The sequence below is a fragment of the Heteronotia binoei genome, chromosome 16, assembly GCF_032191835.1.
Source record: "Heteronotia binoei isolate CCM8104 ecotype False Entrance Well chromosome 16, APGP_CSIRO_Hbin_v1, whole genome shotgun sequence".
In the NCBI taxonomy this organism is placed as follows: domain Eukaryota; kingdom Metazoa; phylum Chordata; class Lepidosauria; order Squamata; family Gekkonidae; genus Heteronotia; species Heteronotia binoei.
In genome coordinates, this window is record NC_083238.1 from 16,473,294 (window position 1) to 16,496,983 (window position 23,690).

Below are 23,690 nucleotides of genomic sequence, written 5' to 3' on the forward strand. Positions count from 1 at the left end.
GGTCGGCAATGGTAGCTCTCACATAGGAAATGACTGAGCTGGAGGGTGGAGTGTATGGCATTATACCCAACTGAGGTCCCTGCCTTCCCCACACCCCTCCATCCCTAGGCTCCACCCCTCAAATCTCCAGGAATTACCTGCCCAGAGCTGGCCGAACTTTCTCCTTCTTACCCAACAGCCAACCTACCTTTCCTTGCTCCTCTATCTTCAGCTGTCTGCCCCTCCCCCCTCCCCACCTCTGACCAACTCTTGCCTTGAAAACCTTGCAGAGTTGTCATACGTCAGCTGTGACTTGACAGCAAAAAGAAAAAAAATTATGGTCAAATTCTGTCCATCAAGGAATGGCTGCGTATACTGCACTTGTCACAGCTGGGCAAAAGTATTATACACCACAGGTAGCTCTGGGCACGAAAGAGACTGCTCTGATTCCCCAGTAGCAAAAAATTTCATCGGGTGAAGGAAATCAGTGGCTACCATCGGTTAAAGCGCTAGCTAATGAAAGTGAAATGCGTCCCTGAGAGAACTCAGTTTAAGTTTTTGTTTTCATCTGTGCTCATTTTAGGTTTTTCCAATGATATATAACTAAGTCAAATAGATTCCCCTTAAATACAGAAGGTTTTATTCTAAAAAAAAAAAATTAAAATGATATTTAGAATGTACAATGACTGGAGATATTTGTGAATTCCACTGGGGATACATGATTGTTTACCAGTGTGTAGTTGTGCCTTAAAAAGAAACATCTACAGAGGGAAGAAGAAGTGGACTGTAAGGATGGTGCTAGGAAACGGAGGAGGCTAAATCTTTTCCCACTGCACCAGTTCCTCAGTTAAAAAATCTTCACCCATTCCAGACATCCCTTAACCCAGGTAGGGAAGACAAGACGGGTACCCTTGGTTTCCCTTTTCCCCCTACCTACCTAGGCAAATAACAGCTTGGGTTGGGATGGAATAGTTTTGATCAGGGAACCAAAACAGAAAGGGAAGAAAGAGATAACACCCTTAGCTACCTGATCCAACCCTCCCATTTCTACGTAAGGCTGCTTTTGAAGGAAAAATCAATTGCCCACCAAGGTCGGAATAACGAGTCGGACACAATGCATTGGATTGAAATTGGGCCACTTTATTAACTTACAACATGAACAGCAAGGGAACCCCACCAGCGGCCTGGCCAGGGCTAGGGGTCACCGCGACCGCTCCCCTGCCATTAACGGGCGAGGACCCAGCCCCCCTTCCGGAGCTGAGCTGCTCAGCTTTCTCCAGGCAGGCCCAGCAGGGAGGCCCGCACCAGAGGGCCCAAACCCAGACGCACGTCTCGGCGGAAAGGCACCCTCTAGCCGAGCCTCCTGGACAGTCTGCATTCTCCAACCCGGGTCTCCAAACCCCAAGGCCGATCATGCCAGACCCCAAAATTTCCCCCAAAGTGGGGGATGCTTCACAGTCCTCCCCTAGCCGCATAGTGTCCTAAACCCCTAAAACCTGCCAACTAAAGTGACCGCCTATTTAAAGGCACCTTCCCAGAGCCAATTCCACAATCCACTGCACTGCTATGCAGGGTAGGCGAAAAACACACCCCAGCACCAGCCAATCAGCTGGGGCGTAAAAAATTCCTACCCGGCTCCCCGAATGAGGCAACCAGCAATGCCCACATAGCAGACAGGGCGGGTGGGAGGGGCCGATCGTCACGGGACTGAAGAGAGGGACGGGGAGCTAGCCGTTGATGCGGCTAAACCCCGCCCCCTGTCAAGCGCGCCCAAACAGCGCGCGGACCAACTCTCCCGCCCTGTAGGGCAAACAGATCTAAGCAGCCTAGCAGCTACGCTGCAGGCTGCAAGATTACGATTGCCCACCAAGGTCGGAATAACGAGTCGGACACGATGCATTGGATTGAAATTGGGCCACTTTATTAACTTACAACATGAACAGCAAGGGAACCCCACCAGCGGCCTGGCCAGGGCTAGGGGTCACCGCGACCGCTCCCCTGCCATTAACGGGCGAGGACCCAGCCCCCCTTCCGGAGCTGAGCTGCTCAGCTCCCTCCAGGCAGGCCCAGCAGGGAGGCCCGCACCAGAGGGCCCAAACCCAGACGCACGTCTCGGCGGAAAGGCACCCTCTAGCCGAGCCTCCTGGACAGTCTGCATTCTCCAACCCGGGTCTCCAAACCCCAAGGCCGATCATGCCAGACCCCAAAATTTCCCCCAAAGTGGGGGATGCTTCACAGTCCTCCCCTAGCCGCATAGTGTCCTAAACCCCTAAAACCTGCCACTAATAAGGCCAAGTCTCTACTTAGGGCTTAGTACCCACCGGGAGGCCCAAAGCCACCCGCAACCCTTGCTGCAAATCTCTCAGAAAAAGCACGTTACCCTTTTCCGAGAGATGCACCCCATCCCCTCTGTAGAGGTCAGGACATCTCGCTGAAATATCCGGATGGGGTAAATAGTGGCCCAAACCCTTTGCAAGTAATTTTTTAATTTCTTTATTGGCTTTATACCTAGCTCTTTCTAAGGCTGCAGGGTCCACAGCATGACGCCACACTTGGCGGGGCAGCATGGCTGACCAAACTATCGTGGTCTCTGGCCATCGCTCCCTGATGCGCTGGAAGTCATCCCGGGCTTGCCACACCAAGGCCTTACCCTTCAATAACCCCAGATCATTACCTCCCAGGTGAACCATTAAGACCTGCGGAGGAGGACCCGCTCTACCTTTGAATAACAACGGCAGCAAGCCTGGCCACTGGAGGCCCCGGCGCCCCTGCCATTCGATAACCGCATGCTGGCTGAGTCCCAGCTGAGAGCCGACCGCAGTTCTCCGTGCTTGAAGACCAGCCCAAAAGACGTAGCTATGGCCGCAGATGAGAACTCGGCACCGGCTCCTCTGGCCAGGAACAGCAGCATCTAAAAAGAGAAAAACCGTTAAACACAAACGGAACCAACTCATGCACACAATCCAATGCACTCATTGCCAGCAAAAGGGGCGGATATATGCCTTATAGGCTGAAGAACGCCAACGCCCCAGCCTCTGAATAGAGGTGGAAGGCAACCCCATAGCAGCCGCTGTCGAGGCCGCCCCAATTCTAAAGGAGTGGGTACCAAACCGCACCCCTGATAACCCTAACTCAGAGGGAAGAAGAAGTGGACTGTAAGGATGGTGCTAGGAAACGGAGGAGGCTAAATCTTTTCCCACTGCACCAGTTCCTCAGTTAAAAAATCTTCACCCATTCCAGACATCCCTTAACCCAGGTAGGGAAGACAAGACGGGTACCCTTGGTTTCCCTTTTCCCCCTACCTACCTAGGCAAATAACAGCTTGGGTTGGGATGGAATAGTTTTGATCAGGGAACCAAAACAGAAAGGGAAGAAAGAGATAACACCCTTAGCTACCTGATCCAACCCTCCCATTTCTACGTAAGGCTGCTTTTGAAGGAAAAATCAAATGTCAAGAAAGTGAATACAGATCACCGAATAGTTTAGCCCTAGTGCACTAGGGCTAACAATCTCACACTTTTACATGGGATTCCCAATGATCTCCCTCCAAAATTTGGATGAGGTCTATTTCTGTTTAACCTCTGTGACTCAACAGCTTCAAGTGCTCCCGCTTAGAACATTTACTGGTTCATATGTTTTAATTTGTTAGCATGATGTTTTCTGTAGCCAGGAGAAAATACGCTTCCCGTTTCCTTGGATAAGGCCACTGCCTGTTTTATCCAAATGAAGAACATTTTGGAAACAATGATAGCCAAGTTGGAAGATTGTAAGAACATGGAAAAGTACAACATCCTCATTCATCTGCCAAAAGAAGTTTTCAACACCCTGTTATTCAGACCTCATAAAAGTCCAGACTGAGGATAGTGAGCTTATACAAGCTGTTCACAGGATATCTCTATGTCATTACTATTACTCAGTTATGGCAATTAAATATGTAAGAATAAAAATGCTAATTTTAAGTAACTAAGCCTTCATTATTCCTTCAACACCAACAGTGCCATACAAAGCAGACTTTAAGGTCCACTGAAGTAAATGTGCTTAGAAGGATGTAACTTTGCTCAGGATAACACTGTAAATGTCCAGAATTCCTAGTTATTCAGTATAGGATGTAGTTCTATGTACTTATATGAGAACGTCTCTCTGAATTCCATGGGACTCTCTTCCAAGAAAACATGCATAATATCAGCTGCTAAACCACCCAGATAAATAACTCTCTAAAACATCCAGATAGATAAGACTGTATTGAATGTCTACTATTTACCTTGAGCGCATTAACAATTGTTAACCATTGCTTTGTTTTCCATTTGTCCTTTTGGGATAATTTACTAGCCTCACAGTCAGTGGAATGTCCTGTAATACCCAGCACTTAAAGGTCATACCTTCAAATCTTCAGGACTGATTTTATAAGTAACACAAATGGTAGGGATGTTACAGATGTAGATTCCTCTTTGGTGAAACACCAGATAACTTCTGCTATTCTCTGGCCTATTTTATCTCTTCCTGACCCAGGAAACCTCTGCACAATGTGAAAAATTTTCAAACAGAGGGAATAGGTAAAGATCCCATTGAGACAGAGAGCGTTTTCCCACATAGCTTACCTCGGAGCGACGTCCCTCTTCACCGCGCAGCGTCTGCGCGGATTTCGCACCAACTGCTCCGCATAACCAGGAAGAGCCGCGGCTTTTGCGTCGCAGATGTAAACCGCTAAAAACCAGTTTACATCTGCGACGCAAAAGCCGCGGCTCTTCCTGGTTATGCGGAGCAGTTGGTGCGAAATCCACGCAGACGCTGCGTGGTGAAGAGGGACATCACTCCGAGGTAAGCTATGTGGGAAAATGCCCAGAGACTGGGTGGAAAATCTGGGGGTAGCCTGAGGGCGAAATGCAACAGCAACTCTTTGGGCTCCTTAGAACCCAGGACCTTTTCCCCTGGGGGAATGTGGCAGAATGGAGTTCCAGAACCTCTTTGTGGAAACAAAATTCTAAAAAAAGTCTAAAAGTTCATGAGGGGCACCTGTGTGTTTCTCCTTCATGTCCCTTTTGAGAGTTCCAGCACTTCTTTTGCAAGAGAAAAAGCCCTGATAGAACCGATAATAAAACATGGAGAGGAAGGTTTAAAGAGGGAACTTCCACTTGGGGAAACAGGTATAGATATGATAATGAAACAACCAGCTGAGGTGAGTGAGAAGACTACCAAGCCAAGGAACACAAGTGTTTCCCAAAATAGCACACCCTGAGAATATTGGAGGATGGAAAAATGACACAAGGGTGAAAGATGAAGTACCTTCTCTAAGTAACTTGGACCAGGATAGGGCAATTCAGTAAACTTAAACAATAACTCTATTTTGTCTTGGCAAATCCAAGATCCTTCATTAGTTGGGACTGGGTGGGACTGTGGTGTATTAACCTTTGGCCTCTCAAACCATCAATCAACTGCTTTTGAGTCACATTGGCTTCTCTCCTTCACCCACTGCTGGCCCCAGGACAGATGAGGATTTGGCCCTCTGGGGAAACTGCTTGGCAGTGGCTGCTGCTAGGCAACTAACCTTGCTTCTCTCAGTAAAAAAGCAACCAAGCTTGGTTCTCTCAGTAAAAAGCATTGTGGGGGGGCCCTTTCAAGTCCTATTTTGGCCTTTGAGGGAGAACTCATTAGTTGACTCCTCTCCTCTCTCCCGCCTGAGTGGCTGTTGCTAGCCAGCAAAGCTGCTTCTGTCAGCCAAAGGCAACCAATCTTGATTCTGGCAGTTTATGGCTTTCCCTACTCTCCCATTGGCTAAGCCACCTGTTGCTATGCTTTGCAAAGGAGAGAAAGAAAGCCTCCCCTTGACTAGCTGAGGGAGGAAGAAGGGAAGGCTTTCTCTCAATTGACTGAGGACTCCTCCCTATCTTCCTTTGGAAGGGAAACTGACACGGGGTGGGGGGGGATGGCATCCTGTACCAGCAGACCAGATATAGAGAGGAAAGTGAGAGTCAGAGAGAGATTAAAGTCCTATGCTTAAGACCAACAACATTGTCATGAGCCCTGACAAACATCATCAGAGAGAGTGTGTTGGTCTGAAAGTTATCACTAAAGGCTCCTGAGGGAGAACTCATTGGGGACCATCCTTACTACAGCTGCCAATTCCAGGCTGGTGGGAAATTCCTGGAGATTCTATGGTGGAGCTTGAGGAGGGCATAGGAGTTAGGGCTTCAGAGCAGGGTCTGCTAGACCCAGAGTCTTGCTGTGGAAGCTGACTAGGTGATTTTGGACCATTCACAGACTTTCAACCCAACCTGCCTCACAGGGTTGTTGTTCAGATGAAAGGGAGGAGAGAATGATGTAAGTTGCTTTGGTCCCCACCACTGTGGAGAGAGACTGTCCTTTCTCTAGGTGGAGGCTACAGGGAAGAAGGAGGTGATGGAAAGCTGAAGTCAGAAGGGCAGATAAGGGAAAGAGACAGGGTTGTCAACTCCAGGTTAGGAAATTCCTGGAGATTTAAAGGGTAGAGACTGGAGAGTGATGCTTTGCATTCTTGGTGCTTGAGGGGGCGACAGGGGGAGGGCTTCTAATAAATAATAACAACATTTTATTTATGTCCCGCCCTCCCCGCCTAGGCAGGCTCAGGGTGGCTAACAACATGTCCCTACAATAATTATACAAAACTTTTAAAATCAGCATTAGTCTTAAAACCATTCTAATTTACAATTAACAATTAACAGTAGGCATTTCTGGTGCTATTCTGTCAGTTAACATGATGGCTTCTAATGTCCTGGCCCCACTGGTGGACCTGCTGATGGCACGTGGGGGTTTTTGCCACTGTGTGACAATGTTGGACAGGATGGACCACTGGCCTGATCCAATATGGCTTCTCTTATGTCCTTATGAGAGGATGGGGGTTTGAGGAAGGGTGGGACCTCAGACAGGAACAATGCCACACACTGCACCCTCCAAACCAGCCCTTTCCTCCTCGGGAACTGCTGTTGCCAATCACTCAGAATTACAACTGCTCTCCAGATGGCAGAGATCAGCTCCCCTTGAGGTATGTGTGTGTGTGTGGGGGGGGGGGTGAATCTCTTCACTTGGGTGAACAAGAAGACAGCAAGGGTAGGCACTCACTCAGAGCCTCTTTCTAGAGCCTGTTGTGTTTTTCTCTTCGACAGGCATTATCATTATCATCATCATCATCATCATCAACAACAACAACGACATGATCCTGATTCTAACTGGGCACCACAAAGCCACAAATTTAGGAGAACCCGCAACTCACGTGTGTGCATGTTGTGTCTGTATTGTGCCTGACACAGGGTGGAGACCTAGACTGAAGCGATGTATCTTGTAATAAATGAAGAGGAAGCTTCAGCAAGGTTGCTACATCATGTAACTTCCAGTCATACCTTAATTTTCTGGAATGGGCTTCAAACTAGTCTACATCTGTATTGTAGACAATTCGTAATGTAGACAAATCCTGAGGTCATCTCTCAATACTAATTTTTTTTTCCTGGTTGTTAAAAAAGCATGAACAGTGTATACCCACCGACACTCCCAACAGGTTCATATTAGCATGGATTACCTATCAGGTATAAAAAATCCACTGTGATGCTGTCTAGGAAGACGATTTTGAAGGTATGGCTATAAATAGTTTCATATGGATCCTTCAGAATGATTACTCTCATCATTCTGGGAGTGCTACTGCTTTCAGAGTACGGTAATTTGTTTCAGTCATTCCGCAACAGACCCTTGGAAAGGATAGATCTTTCGAAGGCATGAAACCATTGAATGAACACTAATGTTCACGTTGGACCTAGGAGCCAATAGCTATTATTCCAGAGAAATCACAGGTGACGATGAAAAGTATAATGACATCGTCAAATCTTTGCCTTTGAGAGGAAAAGAAAAGATCCATCGAAACAGTGATTTGTTTATCATTCACAGAGCGAGCAGCTGGAGTATATCACAGAGAAGGAAGAAACGGAAGATACCAGCTTACTTATGCAGATGCAAAAGCCGTGTGCGAATACGAAGGCGGGCATCTAGCAACATACCAGCAGCTCGAAGCCGCAAGGAAAATAGGTATGAAAGAACAATATATGGAATGAATTGGGAATTGTCCAGTGTAAGCAGCATTGCAAGAGGGGAAAAGGCTGCACAACAGAATGTTTTGCCCTTTAATTGTCACACCACAAACCTTGCACATTGTGGATCTCTCAAAAACTGATATTTCTCTCCCCCCACCCCCCCAACCCCAACCCCCAATTTGTTCATCTGTTCTCCATTTGTTCACAGCATCTCTGCCAATAATCCTGTTCATTACAAAAATTTACTTAGCAGTATGGGTGAAAATCTAAGAATGCAATTAATACAGTTAAATGGATTCAAGCCAGTTTAGTCTTAATACCAATGTGGAACAAATGCCACAATGCTTACATTATAATCCTGAACAGAGTTACGTACTTCTGAGCCCATTGACTTCAGTGGACATAGAAGGGTAAACTCTGCTTAGGACTGCACTGTTGATGTTCTGCTTAGCAGTAATTAGATTTCAAGAAATTTTAAGTCCACTTTTCAGCATTACTAATGTGTGGATCCAGCTCCCAAAAACAGCCTCAGGAATTGTAAACTACTTCAGCAAAACGTGTTTTTTTTGTTTGTTTTGTTTTGCATTAAGAGAAATATGGTGTTGGAAAGTGTTGTCAGGTCACAAGCGACTTTTAGCAACCCCATGGGGTTTTCGAGGCAAGAGATACAGAGGTGGTTTCCATTTGCCCGCCTCTGTGTGCTGACCCTGGATGTCCTTGAAGAAGAAGGCTGCAAATTTAAACCCCGCCCTTCTCTCTGAATCAGAAACTCTGAGCAGTTTACAATCTTCTGTATCTTCTCCCCCCACAACAGACACCCTGTGAGATGGGTGGGACTGAGAGGGCTGACATAGCAGCTGCCCTTTCAAGGACAACTCCTGTGATACGGGCCCGTAGGTACGAGGGGGCTTATGGGGGCACAGCCCCCCACTTCTGGACGAGGCCCCCTAACTTTGGGCTCCCACCAGCCCCCAGGGCCTCTGGTCTCCTTTCCACCACCCTCCATTTCCTGGCACCCAAATCCTATGCGGGGGTGGGTGGCAGAACCATCCCCCAGCCAGTTAAAGCACCTGCCGATCAGCTGATCCACGGACCCTTAAACTGGCACGGAAGGCTGGGACTGCATCTGCTGCCCATCAGCCCGGACGTGCTATTTGAGTGGCAGGGAAGGAAGAGCAGTCCCTTCCTTCCCTGCCACCAGGCCCAGCCTGTGGAGTTCTGCTGCCAGCGCAGGAAAGAGGAATCGCCGTTTTCCCTTGGCTTTAAGGGGTGGGGACTCAGTTTCCCTCTGCAGCACTGGCCAAATTCAGCCAGTGCTGGAGAGGGGAATTGCTGGTTTTCTTTGGCTTTCCCCCCACCCCTTAAAGCCAAGGAAAAACACTTGTCAGTTTCCCTCTGCAGCGCCTGCCGAGTTCGGTCAGTGCTCTAGTAGCTGCTGCCCTCCCTTCCCCATCACCCAAATCATGTAGGGCAGTTTTATTTGAAGGGAGTGGGAGGGAAGGCTATGGGGTGGGGCCACTGAGTGCCCCCTGAAAGATTTATAGCCCCCCCCCAACCTTCCAAATCCTGGCTACGGCCCTGCTGTGATAGCTATGGCTAACCCAAGGCCATCCAGCAGCTGTAAGTGGAGGAGTGGGGAATCAAACCTGGTCGGAGTCCACACATTTAACCACTAAACCAAACTGGCTCTCCTCGGTGATCTCCTATCCAATATGAACCAGGGCCCACCCTGTTTAGCTTCTGAGATCCAATGAGATCAGGCTAGCCTGGGCGATCTTGGTCAGTGTATTAAGAGAAATAGAAAAGTGCAATTGGTTTGCTACAGTAACCAACCGAATGATAAATTGCAAAGCTGGTTATGTGTCTGTTTTGCTAGCTCATCTACATAGAAAATTATCAGTTTAATATGTTGTACCGCTTTCCAACGTTCAGAGCGCTACCTGTTCGTTTGTGACCCGCTGCAGAATATATCCCCAACATTCCATAAGTGTAGCTCACTGAAAATGTCAAGACAGTGTGCGATTGCAATAAAAAAGGCCAATGCCATGCTGGGTATTATTAGGAAGGGAATTGAAAACAAATCAGCCAGTATCATAATGCCCCTGTATTAATTGATGGTGCGGTCTCATTTGGCATACTGTGTGCAGTTCTGGTCACCACACCTCAAAAAAGATATTATAGCATTAGAAAAAGTGCAGAAAAGGGCAACTAGAATGATTACAGGTTTGGAACACTTTCCCTATGAAGAAAGGTTAAAACGCTTGGGGCTCTTTAGCTTGGAGAAACGTCGACTGCGGGGTGACATGATAGAGGTTGACAGATTATGCATGGGATGGAGAAGGTAGAGAAAGAAGTACTTTTCTGCCTTTTTCACAATACAAGAACTCGTGGGCATTCAATGAAATTGCTGAGCAGTCGGGTTAGAACGGATAAAAGGAGGTACTTCTTCACCCAAACGGTGATTAACATGTGGAATTCACTGCCACAGGAGGTGGTGGTGGCTACAAGCATAGCCAGCTTTAAGAGGGGACTGGATAAAAATATGGAGCAGAGGTCCATCAGTGGCTATTAGCCACAGTGTATATACATACATACATACATACATATATATATATATATATATATATATATATATACACATACATATATATATATAAATTATTGGCCACTGTGTGATACAGAGTGTTGGACTGGATGGGCCGTTGGCCTGATCCAGCATGGCTTCTCTTATGTTCTTATGTATCAGCATGCAGTCAGCATTGTAGTCTTAAGTTAGGTGAAAAGTACAGTGCTGTTGCAAGTGATAGCTGGATGATTTTCCTGCATCAAACATGATGCCACAGATTCCGGTATTAATGCAGAGGAAGCATGCCGGCATCTGAGGATACACTGTAGAAGACTATTGGTTGGGGGCGGGGGGGCGGGGAGTGAAGTACAAAGTTTTCCTTTGTGGGAACAAGAATTATACCAAGGTTCATAGGCTAGAATCCATATTATTGAAACCTAATCCTTTGTAGGTTTTCTCAGATGTAAGTCTCACTGTGCTCCTTGAGACTTAGACTGATTCCCCACTAGCCTTATGCCACTCTCATGCTCCTGTGATATAACCTCTGTGATACAGGCCCGTAGCTATGAGGGGGCTTGTGGAGGCACAGCCCCCCACTTCTGGACGAGGCCCCCTAACTTTGGGCCCCCACCAGCCCCCAGGGCCTCTGGTCTCCTTTCCACCACCCTCCCTTTCCTGGCACCCAAATCTTATGCGGGGGTGGGTGGCAGAACCATCCCCCAGCCAGTTAAAGCTTCAGTCAGATTTCACACTATCTGCCGCAGGGATGCAACCCGCTTCACCTTTTTCGTGCAGCAAACAGAAACTGGTTTTTAGAGGATCTTGTTTGCTGCACAAAAGAGGTAGAGTGAGTTGCAGCCCCCGGGGCAGATAGTGTGAAATCCGATGGAAGTCCCGCGGAGAAGAGGAGAGTAAAAGCGGCATAAGGCTAGTAGGGAATCGGTCATAAGAACATAAGAGAAGCCATGTTAGATCAGGCCAATGGCCCATCCAGTCCAACACTCTGTGTCACACAGTGGCAAATTTTTTTTCTGGCTGATAGCCACTGATGGACCTCTGCTCCATATTTTTATCTAAACCCCACTTGAAGGTGGCTATTCTTGTGGCCGCCACCACCTCCTGTGGCAGTGAATTCCACATGTTAATCACCCTTTGGGTGAAGAAGTACTTCCTTTTATCCGTTTTAACCTGTCTGCTCAGCAATTTCATCGAATGCCCACGACTTCTTGTATTGTGAGAAAGGGAGAAAAGTACTTCTTTCTCTACTTTCTCCATCCCATGCATTATCTTGTAAACCTCTATCATGTCACCCCGCAGTCACCCCGCAGTCGACGTTTCTCCAAGCTAAAGAGTCCCAAGCGTTTCAACCTTTCTTCATAGGGTCCTAATGTATATAGGACTGTAGACAATTTCTCTTCTGTAGAGAGGAAAATCAACACATTTCCCTTATAAGCCAAGAGTGCAAGGTCTGCAGTTAGAAGCTTTACAGTGCAATCCTACACAAAGTTATACTTCTCTGCGTCCACTGAAATCACTATGCTTAGAAGGGTGCAGTGCCACTTAGAACTGCATTGCTAGTGAACATCTGTCTTTCGTTTTTTATTTATTCATTTCAGAGGAAAAACACTTCTTGTGTTGTAAATGACAAAAGATGGCAATTAAAAAATATGAACCAAACACAGAAAGTTCTCCATGCCCAAGGCAGAAATTCAGTTTAAAATCACTGGGCAACAATTATGTTTTTGGCAACGAGAACAAGAGTTGTTGGTCCAAGCACAATATTTCTTTCATAGCCCATATGGGACCACTTTGACACTGCCTTTTGTCCTTCAGGTTTTCATATGTGTTCTGCTGGTTGGCTGGCTAAGGGAAGAGTTGGGTATCCCATTGTTAAACCTGGAAGCAACTGTGGTTTTGGAAGGATTGGAATTGTGGATTATGGCTTTCGACTTAACAGAAGCGAGAGATGGGATGCTTATTGTTTTAACCCTAACGGTATGTGTGCAACAGATGTATCCCTCAGGGCCACATATCTTTGCCAGTGGCCAGGATCAAGAATGCTTTCTCAATTCGTATTTTAACTCTTTAGGAAATGTATGTTTCCACTAAAAAAGGGAGGCATCTTAAGAAAATAATACAATTACAAAATATAAGAACATAACACAGAACATAACGTGATGAGAACATTAGGAGCATAAGAGCTTAAATACTCTTAATTCAATACACATAAGAACATTTATTGAAACAAGCCAGAAGCATTAAAATCAAATTAACTGTTGAAAGCCTAGGAACAATTCTTGCCACCCCCTCCCCAAGACCACATGCAGGGCTTAAAAGAAAACACAAGAGAATCTTGGATGGTTACTCTGTAATTGCAACACCACTGAAGACAAGATCCTGTCCTAGGATCCTGTCTACTTCAAAAGTTGGAAGATGAAGAACATATTGGATTTATATCCCGCCCTCCACTCCAAAGAGTCTCAGAGCGGCTCACAATCTCCTTTCCCTTCCTCCCCCACAACAGGCACCCTGTGAGGTAGATGAAGATATTGGATTTATACCCCGCCCTCCACTCCGAAGAGGCTCAGAGCGGCTCACAATCTCCTTTACCTTCCTCCCCCACAACAGACACCCTGTGAGGTGGGTGGGGCTGAGAGGGCTCTCCCAGCAGCTGCCCTTTCAAGGACAACCTCTGCCAGAGCTATGGCTGACCCAAGGCCATGCCAGCAGGTGCAAGTGGAGGAGTGGGGAATCAAACCCGGTTCTCCCAGATAAGAGTCCGCACACTTCACCACTACACCAAACCAAAGTTGGGGCACATGAGCCTGGCTGGGAACCGGGTAAGTTGATATAGGTCAACTTGGACATCAAGTACTTAGCTCTTTGCAAGTCACAACCAGTACACTGTGCCCAGAAAAACCCTGGAAACTGAGGGAGATATTTTGAAGCTGGAAGACAGAACTACACATTAGACATGACGTGGAGTTGCTACTCAAACTGAGATACCACATCTCCCTCCTTCATAACGGGTAGGATCCTATATTCATTACACTGTGCATTGCCTCATAGCATGTGGAAAACAGGGCATGGTAACAGAACAGAGAGAAGGGAACAACAATATGCGCTGTAATTAAGTATCTGGTGTTTTTCGGTTTTAACAACCGTGCTGTGTTTTTATGCTTTACTTATGTTAAATGAATGCTTTATATTTATGTTTGCGGTACCTTGCTCTGAGTGTGCTGTGCAGGGAGAGCAGGCTAGAAACTGAAATAAATAAATCAAGCGATTGTATCCTGAGGCGCAGAGAGACACCACAGGTTGCCAGTAAATACACAATTCAAAAGGAGGGTTTAAAATCAAGTAAGAACTCCATACCAAAGCTGTAGGGCTTGTTTGCCTACAGTATTTGCGTCATTAATAGGCTCCTTTGTTTCCCGTTTTTGTCCCCCAGTGTGGAAAGTTTAGGGCAGACTCCATGGGGCCAGTTTCCATCGAACACTGGAGACCTATGAAGCCATTGTGCACATTTGTTTATTTGCCAATTTACTTTTGGAGAAGGAATAGTAAGAAAACAGCTGCTCCACAGGCAGTCTGAGTTCCAAGGTCGCATCAGAATGGGTCCCAGAGTTCAGTAATGGCAAAACACACTAGGCTGATTCCAAGCCTTTCCTTTCGGAAGGTAACACAGCCAATTCCAGTACTGCTGGAATCAACTCCTGTTGCTGATTTCTAGACCTGAGGGCCTCCGTGCTTCGCCTGTTAATTACTCCTGTTATACATTAGGTCTCAACCTGAACTGAGGGAAGAGTTATCCCATGTTATCCATGGCAGATATAGGCTAGTGGTACAAAATCAAGGCAAAGAGAAAAGGTAGTGGAAAAAGAAGAAATCATTATATATCGTCCCATGTGTTTTATCAACAGAATAACAAGGTGCAAAGTTCTTATGTCTACTGAAGACGCTGTCGGAGATGAATTATGTATGGCCTGTGGTTAAAAAAAACATGTGCCAGATGCTTCTGCTGTATTATAAGAAGTTCCCAAATGGTGCATGCATACATACACAGACACAGAAGCGAGTCTCGCAATACATAAAAGTGACCCAACATATAACAGTCATGTATCACATACAGAGATGTATAAGGAAAGGAAAGGTCCCCTGTGCAAGCACCAGTCGTTTCCGACTCTGGGGTGACGTTGCTTTCGCAACGTTTTCATGGCAGACTTTTTTTAATGAGGTGGTTTACCATTGCCTTCCCCAGTCATCTACGCTTTCCCCCCAGCAAGCTGGGTACTCATTTTACTGACCACGGAAGGACGGAAGGCTGAGTCAACCTCAAGCCAGCTACCTGAAAACCCAGCTTCCGCCGGGGATCAAACTCAGGTCATAATAGAAATCCACCCCTAAACCTGCTACTGTTGTTTTGTCTTTTTCAGGAATAAAAATCTTCCATAGAGTGTGTGATATATCCCAATAGCCCCACATAGAAATGGCATTGTTCAATACGTTATGCTTTCCCAGTCCTAGGAAGGAATGGAACTTTTTCTGATCTGTTTTGTAATCATGTGCTTTAGCATAATGCCTTACACTGTGTGAAAGGAGGTGGAAGGCACTGTAGTAAACAATAAGGGTTCGAGATGAACAGCTGTGTAGCTCTGCCTATGTATTTAGCTGAGTGACCTTTCAGGGTGGAGAACTCTCAACAGACGTTGAACACGTAAGACAAAATGGGTGAGGCCGCACATGGTTCTTACAAGCCAGTAACAGCCTTCCTCTTCTTTTTTGGCCATATCCTCTGAGAGGCTTAGATGGTTTCCAAATGTATTGTTTGGGTGGTAAGCAGCATAAATTAAACTAAGCTGTTAACATGTGTCCCTCCTATTCTGAAGAACTGTCTTCGTATTTTGTAAATAATGTTGTTGGCAAAGCAGTTCCATTGCTGAGGTGGAGGCACAGCTTCAGAGGGGAGATCGCTGTTATTCTTAAAGGGTTTCGCGATAAATGAAGACCATGGAAAGTACAAAGGAAAAACATCTCTATATGAACATGGGGTTCTTTTATTTCGTTTGCTTCATTTGTACTACATTTTCTCCCCAGTGGGGACTCAAAGTGGCCTACACCCCCTTTTATCCTCACAGCAACCCTGTGAGGTAGTTTAGGCTGAGAGAGAGTGACTGGCCCAAGGTCACTTGGCAAGCTTCCATGGCATAGAAGATATTGAAGAAGATATTGGATTTTATATCCCGCCCTCCACTCCGAAGAGTCTCAGAGCGGCTCACAATCTCCTTTACCTTCCTCCCCCACAACAGTCACCCTCTGAGGTGGGTGGGGCTGGAGAGGGCTCTCACAACAGCTGCCCTTTCAAGGACAACCTCTGCCAGAGCTCTGGCTGACCCAAGGCCATTCCAGCAGGTGCAAGTGGAGGAGTGGGGAATCAAACCCGGTTCTCCCAGATAAGAGTCCACACACTTAAGAGTCCACACACTTAACCACTACACCAAACCGGCATGGGGGGGGGGGCTTTGAAGCTGGATCTCCCAGATCCTAGTCAGACACTCTGACCATTACACTACACTGGCTAGATATGAAGCTACCTTAGCTTAAAGTCAGACCACTGTTCCAAGCATTCCCTACTCTGATTTGCTGTGGCTCTCCAGGATCTCAGTTGGGAAAGGTCTTTCACAACACCTGCTAACCCAAAAGCAATATCAACACCCTCATTTTCAGCACTTTCATTCTTGCAATATTTTGTTTACTTAGCGGTCTCTGATAACTGACACCTCTTGCTCTGAATTATTGCATCAAAATCTGGAGACAATGTCTGCACTGTGGCAATCTTGAGTATGCTGTTCTGGTGTTGTTCAGTTGTATATCTGTATGTTGCAAACCTACTTTTGATTTATTGACATTCATTACAGAAATCTCATGGTCAATGCTTTGAGTCTAAGACCCAGAGGAAAACATGAAACGGCCAGGCATTGCAAGTTTTTGTACATAAGTTGCTTCATATGCTGGTCAAGAACATGTGAAGGCAGCATGACACAGACTGAGGGCTATGTGTTTGCCTACAAAACTATAGCCTTACCCAGAGAAATAACTACAACTCCTACAAAGCAGTGCAAGAATGCAGAGACAGCAATGTATAGTGGTCAGTATCAGCCTACTTATATAGGAAGCCTATGTTAAAATCCCCATTCCACAAAGGAAATGTGCTGGGTGAACTTGGTTTGGACACGTATTTCCAGCCTAATCCACCTCACCTCTCTCTCCCCTTCTCTCTCTGTAGCAAGGCAAAAAGCTTGTATCTTGAATAAAACATCATTAGTCTTAAAGGTGCTTGCTTTGTATCTCTCCCATGAGATCAAGGGAACTGAGCAAAGGTAGCTCTCGCTCTTTCCCTTCTTCCCCAGGTGACAAAGTGGGGTGGAGCCTCAGCCAATAGAAGGAAGAGAGGCTTGACTCAGTAGCTCTGCTGTGTGATTGAGAGAGCATGGCAAAGCAAGCTCTCCCTCCCCCCACCTTCCTCCTCAAGGGAGGAGCCTCAGCCAATGGAGAAAATAGAGGCTTTGCTCTGTAGCTCCTGTGCAATTGAGGAAGCCTGGCAAAGCAAGCTGAGACACAGAAGGAAGCAAAAGAGGGAGAGGAAAGTAGATGACAGCGAGTTGCTCACAGGCCTGATAGGAGCCCTTGGGGGCCTGATCTGTCCTTCAGGCTGCATGTTTGACATTTCTCTGGCATAGAATGTCATGTATATACCCCATGTCAGTTTATCTTCTGTTTCTGTTAACAAACTGAACATAAATGTATGTTACAGTGAAGGCACTTACTCTAAGTGAGGTGCCAGAAGTAGGTTATTCTGTTTCCTTTCTGAGAATGGAAAACAGACAACTCTCCCCCAAATCCTTCCTAAGAGCCCCATTCAATATCTGTACCTGATTCTTCTTTGTTCTCTCCTACTAGGAAAAGATTGTGGTGGAGTCTTCACAAATTCGCAACATATCTTTAAAACCCCTGGCTACCCAAATGAGTATGAAAATGATCAAATCTGTTATTGGCATATAAGGGTGAAGTATGGACAGCGGGTCCAAATTCAGTTCATTGACTTTGACCTCGAAGAGGATACATCTTGCATGTCAGATTACTTAGAAATCTACGACAGCTACGATGATGTCAATGGCTTTGTGGGCAGGTAACCTGTATTTTCACATCTTCTTGATACACCACAGCAGGGGCCCAAAACCTTGTATAATTGAAGAGCAAGAGATCAACTAAAAACCAGTATAAGATAATATTACTGAAAATATTCTGCTTAACATTACAGATAGTTGATGTCAGATTTCTGTAACCCAAGCTCTGATCGTTGGAAGTCCGTAATTAGGAAGTGGCACACACAAGGTCACCCAAGAATAAATCTACACAGGAGTGCCCTGTGCAATAGTTTTAGTACAGCACAATAAATCTGTATATGGTTCACATTTGGATTGCTGGCATTAGTTCACCTTTGTCGTCTCCGTTTCTCTAAAGAATCTCTAGGAAGCCGTTCCTTTAACACACTCTTTATCCTAGTATCTGACCTACCCCTTGGATAAAAATCAACATAAAGAATTTGCTTTCATTTTAAAAGAAGATATTGGATTTATATCCCGCCCTCCACTCCAAAGAGTCTCAGAGCGGCTCACAATCTCCTTTATCTTCCCCCCCACAACAGACACCCTGTGAGGTAGATGAAGATATTGGATTTATATCCCGCCCTCCACTCCAAAGAGTCTCAGAGCGGCTCACAATCTCCTTTACCTTCCCCCCCCCCCCACAACAGACACCCTGTGAGGTGGGTGGGGCTGGAGAGGGCTCTCACAGCAGCTGCCTTTTCAAGGACAACCTCTGCCAGAGCTATGACTGACCCAAGGCCATGCTAGCAGGTGCAAGTGGAGGAGTGGGGAATCAAACCCAGTTCTCCCAGATAAGAGTCTGCACACTTAACCACTACACCAAACTGGCTCTAAAAGAGCTATATTGAATTCTCTGCTAAGCCATGTTTGGTTCTGAAGCCAACGGCTGCACCACAGAATCACAGACAAAACTTGGATTGGACCCAGCAGAGCATTTCCACAGATGGAAGGATTTCTGTGGATGAAATAGGACTTTCTCACCTCCTGTTGTAGCCCAAGATACTCTCTAAAATGCTATGCTTAGTAGTAGCATGTTGGGAGGACTGCAATAGGAAGGGGGAGGTGAGAAAATCACACTCCTCAGGCACCGATCCTTCCATCTGCTGAAATGCTCAATTTGATGCTGGCCCATATATGGTTCTATTTATCACAATTTTTTTTCTTGCTCTACTTGAAATCCTGTTCCATGATACTATTTTGCAAATCTCAGGTCAATTTAGATCAATTTTGCATTCAAACCTCAGATCAATTTAGAAATTACATCAACCCATTGTAGCACGGGGGTACTTTCACATGATTCATTCCGAAGCCACATTTTCATATAGAAATGAAATGGAATATATCTTAATTCTGCTTAATTATTTGCCCCGCCTCATGAGATTATCAGTGCAGCATGAAATCAAGTTATGCGAAAGCAGATTCCCACACTGCAGCGGTAACATAATATAACATAACTTCATCATAGCTCAGTGGAAATCTATATAAATCAGCCCCGCGTCTGGTAGATTAAGACAAAGGCATGGATCTCACCTAAAAATTCTGCAGATAGAAGAATTTCCATTTCTAGAGTCTGATTTCCCAGCTTCCTCCTACCTACTAGAGTCCAAAATGCCCCCATCTTGTCCTAAGGAACAGAAGATTCCAAGGAATGGCATAGAGTGGAGTCATGGGTCTGCCATGGTGGGGGCGGGGTGGGTGGGGAAGGAGGGCAAAACCACCCGTCTTTGCATATGAGGAACTTTTAGGTGGAATCCAGTCCAAGGTAGCCTCTGTAGTCCCTGTGTCATTCCATTCTGGCTTACTAACATTTGACTAAAAATTCACTTGTCATCTTTTTCAGATATTGTGGAGAGGAACTACCAGATCCAATTGTTAGCACAGGTAAGAAGAAGAATTGCAGATTTATACCCCGCCCTTCTCTCTGAATCAGAGTCTCAGAGCGGCTTACAGTCTCTTTTATCTTCTTCCCCCACAACAGACACCCTGTGAGGTGGGTGGGGCTGAGAGAGCTCTTGCAGCAGCTGCCCTTTCAAGGACAACCTCTGCGAGAGCTATGGTTGACCCAAGGCCATTCCAGCAGCTGCAAGTGGAAGAGTGGGGAATCACACCTGGTTCTCCCAGATAAGAGACCACGCACTTAACCACTACACCAAACTGGCTCTCTAAGTACTACGTAGAGCGCCAGTTTGGTGTAGTGGTTAAGAGCAGTAGACTCTAGTATGGAGAACTGGATTTGATTTCCCTCTCCCCTACATGCAGCCAGCTGCGTGACCTTGGATCAGTCAGTTCTCTCAGAGCTGTTCTCTCAGAAGTCTCTCAGCCCCACTTACCTCACAGGGTGTCTTTTGTGGGGAGAGGAAGGGAAGGAGATTGTAAACTGCTCTGAGAATCCAAGTGAAGGGCGGAGTATCAATCCAACCTCCTCCTCCTCTCCCCCCCCCCCCAAATATATCATAGACAACACTATAACTATGATCTCAATAAATGTCTCTCAAATAGCTCTACAGACAGAAATGTGATATTTATTGACTGGATGCCCAAGATTTGTTAATATTATTGTTCACCACCCAAAGCTGAGATTGATGAATTTCAGACTTCACATAATCTGTATAACCTATCATAGCAGATTTGTACTGACCAGTGGCTGGAGTGTTATTAGCAGATTTGTACTGACCAGTGGCTGAAGTGTTATTAAAGTTTCTTAGCACACATCACAAGCTGAGCATCGGTTTGAGATTTTGATACCACGCTATTCACATGATCAAAAAGTAGGGTGATAAAACATGAGGTCAAGTGTTGCTGAACTGAAGTTGAAAACACAACGTTTAGCACCAGTCTTTATGAGCGGTAAGGATAGGAAGAGACCGTTTTCACACCAGTTATTTGCCCTGGGCTCAAAGCTGTTGGGAAACCATTCCCGCCCACCCACCCACCCCCCCGCTTCACCATAGCATAGTCGTGAATTTGTGCCCCTCCTGGGGTCTCCCTGACTTTTCTCTAATCTTTTTCAAAACTGCTTTCCTGCAAAATTTTAGGAAAGATCGCAATTTTAGGAAATATGGTTGCCGTGTGAGTGGGGAAGTTTGCATTTTCCCACTCATGTCTACTCATGTTTTGACCCTCAAAAGCTTATACCCTGAAACCTTGGGCCCTGTTCGGACACACAGTATCATCAGATGTCTCTAATGTGCTTCCGGACTTGAATCTAACTGTTTTATGGTAGACCAACATGGCTGTCCTCTCCAACTATTTACCCTGTCCTTGCCACCATGCTGGTCACTTTCTCCCACCACCACCAGGCGGGTTTTTTATTGACTGAAAATTGTTACATCAATATAACATTATAGCAACCCGTGTCTTGAGTTCAGTGAATTCCCAGCTTCCATATTTGAGAAAAGTAAGAGGAAAAGCATATCACCATGACAAATGAGACCCTGGAGAGCCGCTGCCAGTCTGAGAAGACAATACTGACTTTGATGGACCAAAGGTCTGATTCAGTATAAGGCAGCTTCATATGTTCATATGTTTAATAGGGACAGAGACTTACATTTTCTGGTGGGGCGGGAATGAAAGCTAGACATTCGCTGATCCTGTTATAGTGATTGTTATTGGTATGATGATATGCTGCCCACTAGTTTAACATCCTTTTTCAACAGAGATTTTTGGGAACTGTCGTTCTGCAATGGAATAGCTCAGATTTTTCTTACCATGCTCATTCAGTAATAATCTCCAGTATCCTCTGGGGGTTTTTCAGCTTTGTTTCAGATTTCTGCTTCGTTTCAGACTTCCACAATTCTAATCCTATTTCATTGCTTATTCAATGTCCCTTCTGTTGACGGCATCAATTTATGCTATTGTTTAAATATTTAATTGTTTTATACTCGAACTGGTTAAATTTAATGTTTGATTAAATGTTGGAAGCCGCCCTGAGCCATTCGTGGGAAGGGCGGGATATAAATCCCGAATAAATAAATAAAAAAAATAAAATATGCTATGCCATCTTCCTTGAGTCGCCGTGAGAAAGGCAAATAAATAAAACCAGTAACGGTTCATGCTGTCGATATGCTGAAAGCCTTGGGGGCGTTTTGAAAATCGTACAAACTTTTCATCTCTCTGCTCAATAGCCTTTAAAGAGCCTCCATGCATATTCGTGGTGATGCGTTATGTTACCATTCAGATTTTAGTAATACGAATACAGGCACTTCATAGACAAAGATTTTATTTAGATATTAAACATTTTTATATTAAGAATTTTAGTTGCTCTCTCCATGGCTTCCTGCCTGCATTAGTCACTGCATCCCAAATGCCAAGGGACCACCTACCTATTCCCATTCAGAACTACCCTGTTTCCCTGAAAATAAGACCTACCCCAAAAATAAGCCCTAGCGGGATTTCTATGCATTTGTTAAATATAAGCCCTACCCCGATAATAAGGCCTAGTGATGGGCGTCACAAAACATTCAGGATGGAATTCCGGGTCTGGAGAGTTATGACAGTGTTCCAGAAGATGACTTAAGTGCATTTGAATAAATGTAGATTGTTGTATCATACTTAATAATAAAAAAGACATCCCCTGAAAATAAGCCTTAGTATGTCTTTTTGAGAAAAAAACAAATATAAGACAGTGGGCATTTTCGCACAGGGCTTATCCCGGAGCGACGTCCCCCTTCACCGCATAGCGTCTGCACGGATTTTGCACCAACTGCTCCGCAGAGCCGCGAAGAGCCACGGCTTTTGCGTCGCAAGTGTAAACTGGTTTTTGGCGGTTTACATTTGCGACGCAAAAGCCGCGGCACTTCGCGGCTCTTCCTGGTTCTGCAGAGCAGTCGGTGCGAAATCCGCGCAGACGCAGCGCGGTGAAGAGGGACGTCGCTCCGGGGTAAGCCCTGTGCGAAAACGCCCAGTGTCTTATTTTCGGGGAAACACGGTATTTTAGCAGGCCTGGCCCTGTCACCCCATGTGACTCAGTGACATTATCAGGGCGGGGGTCCCAGACAGTCTAGGGCCAGCCCTGTCTGTTCGTGTCAATATCTAAAGTTACACAATCCTCACAACCAGACTATGCCTAAGGGAGCATTGTTTTACACGTCAGTACAACAGATTGAACAGCGAGGAGGAGGGGCTAATTTTGCCTCGCAATGATCTTCTCATTTCTTTCTCTCTCTAGGAAATGTCATGACGTTGAAATTTTTGTCAGATGCTTCTGTGACGGCAGGAGGCTTTCAGATGAAGTACATCGCTCTAGATCCACCAAAAAGGAGTGCTGGGAAAAATACAACAACCCAGAGCAACAAAAATTATTTAGCTGGGAAATTTGGTATTATGTGAAAGAACATTGCTATGAAGTGGGAGGAGGGAGAATGGCCTGGAATGTCTGCCTATGGAAGGGGTCTCGTCTCCATGTCCTGCAGTCACTGAGATTGCCGCTGAATCCCCAGTGGATTCCTGTCCCTATCATCTCGTCATCTCTTCCCAGTCTTCTCTTCCCTGGATCTCCAGTTGAAACACACTCCCCATCCAAATATCCCCACCATCCAGCAGATCTTCTCTTGACTCTTCCTCCTTTTGCACTTTTCTCCCCAGATGGGAAAACCCTTCTTTTTGTTACATTTCTTTTTACACGTTTTCATTTTTAAAATGTCAGGAGCCAAGTGAACTGAGCAAATAAATTATCTTTTCTGCTTCAGGGTTGCTGTTTGATAGCCGCGTTGTATGCAGCAATGATCTCTTTTGAGCCAGAAAGCGATGAAGAAACATCTCAATCGCAGATTTTATAATAAACAGAGTTGCACTTCCCTGTAACTGCTGCTCATCGGTGTCTTTGGTGCAGACACACACTGGGATTGCGCTTGCACAGGCTAGCTGAAGAACATTTTCTTTCAAGCTCAAGAACTCCGAAGAGGGGGTGCCCTGTCCCTTTCT

At 45.8% G+C, this 23,690-nt stretch overlaps 1 protein-coding gene across 1 annotated transcript in view; it reads left to right on the top strand.

Annotated features, from left to right (window-relative positions):
* The window catches only part of TNFAIP6 (TNF alpha induced protein 6), a 37,051-nt gene extending 13,597 nt beyond the window's left edge, over window positions 1–23,454 (top strand). Inside the window, exons 2-6 of the mRNA XM_060257287.1 lie at window positions 7,891–8,028; window positions 12,433–12,594; window positions 17,560–17,788; window positions 19,609–19,649; window positions 22,936–23,454. Coding sequence (XP_060113270.1) covers window positions 7,891–8,028; window positions 12,433–12,594; window positions 17,560–17,788; window positions 19,609–19,649; window positions 22,936–23,096 — 731 coding nt within the window. The 3' untranslated portion in view covers window positions 23,097–23,454. The remainder of the gene's footprint in view (window positions 1–7,890; window positions 8,029–12,432; window positions 12,595–17,559; window positions 17,789–19,608; window positions 19,650–22,935) is intronic.
* The last annotated feature ends 236 nt before the right edge of the window (window positions 23,455–23,690 follow it).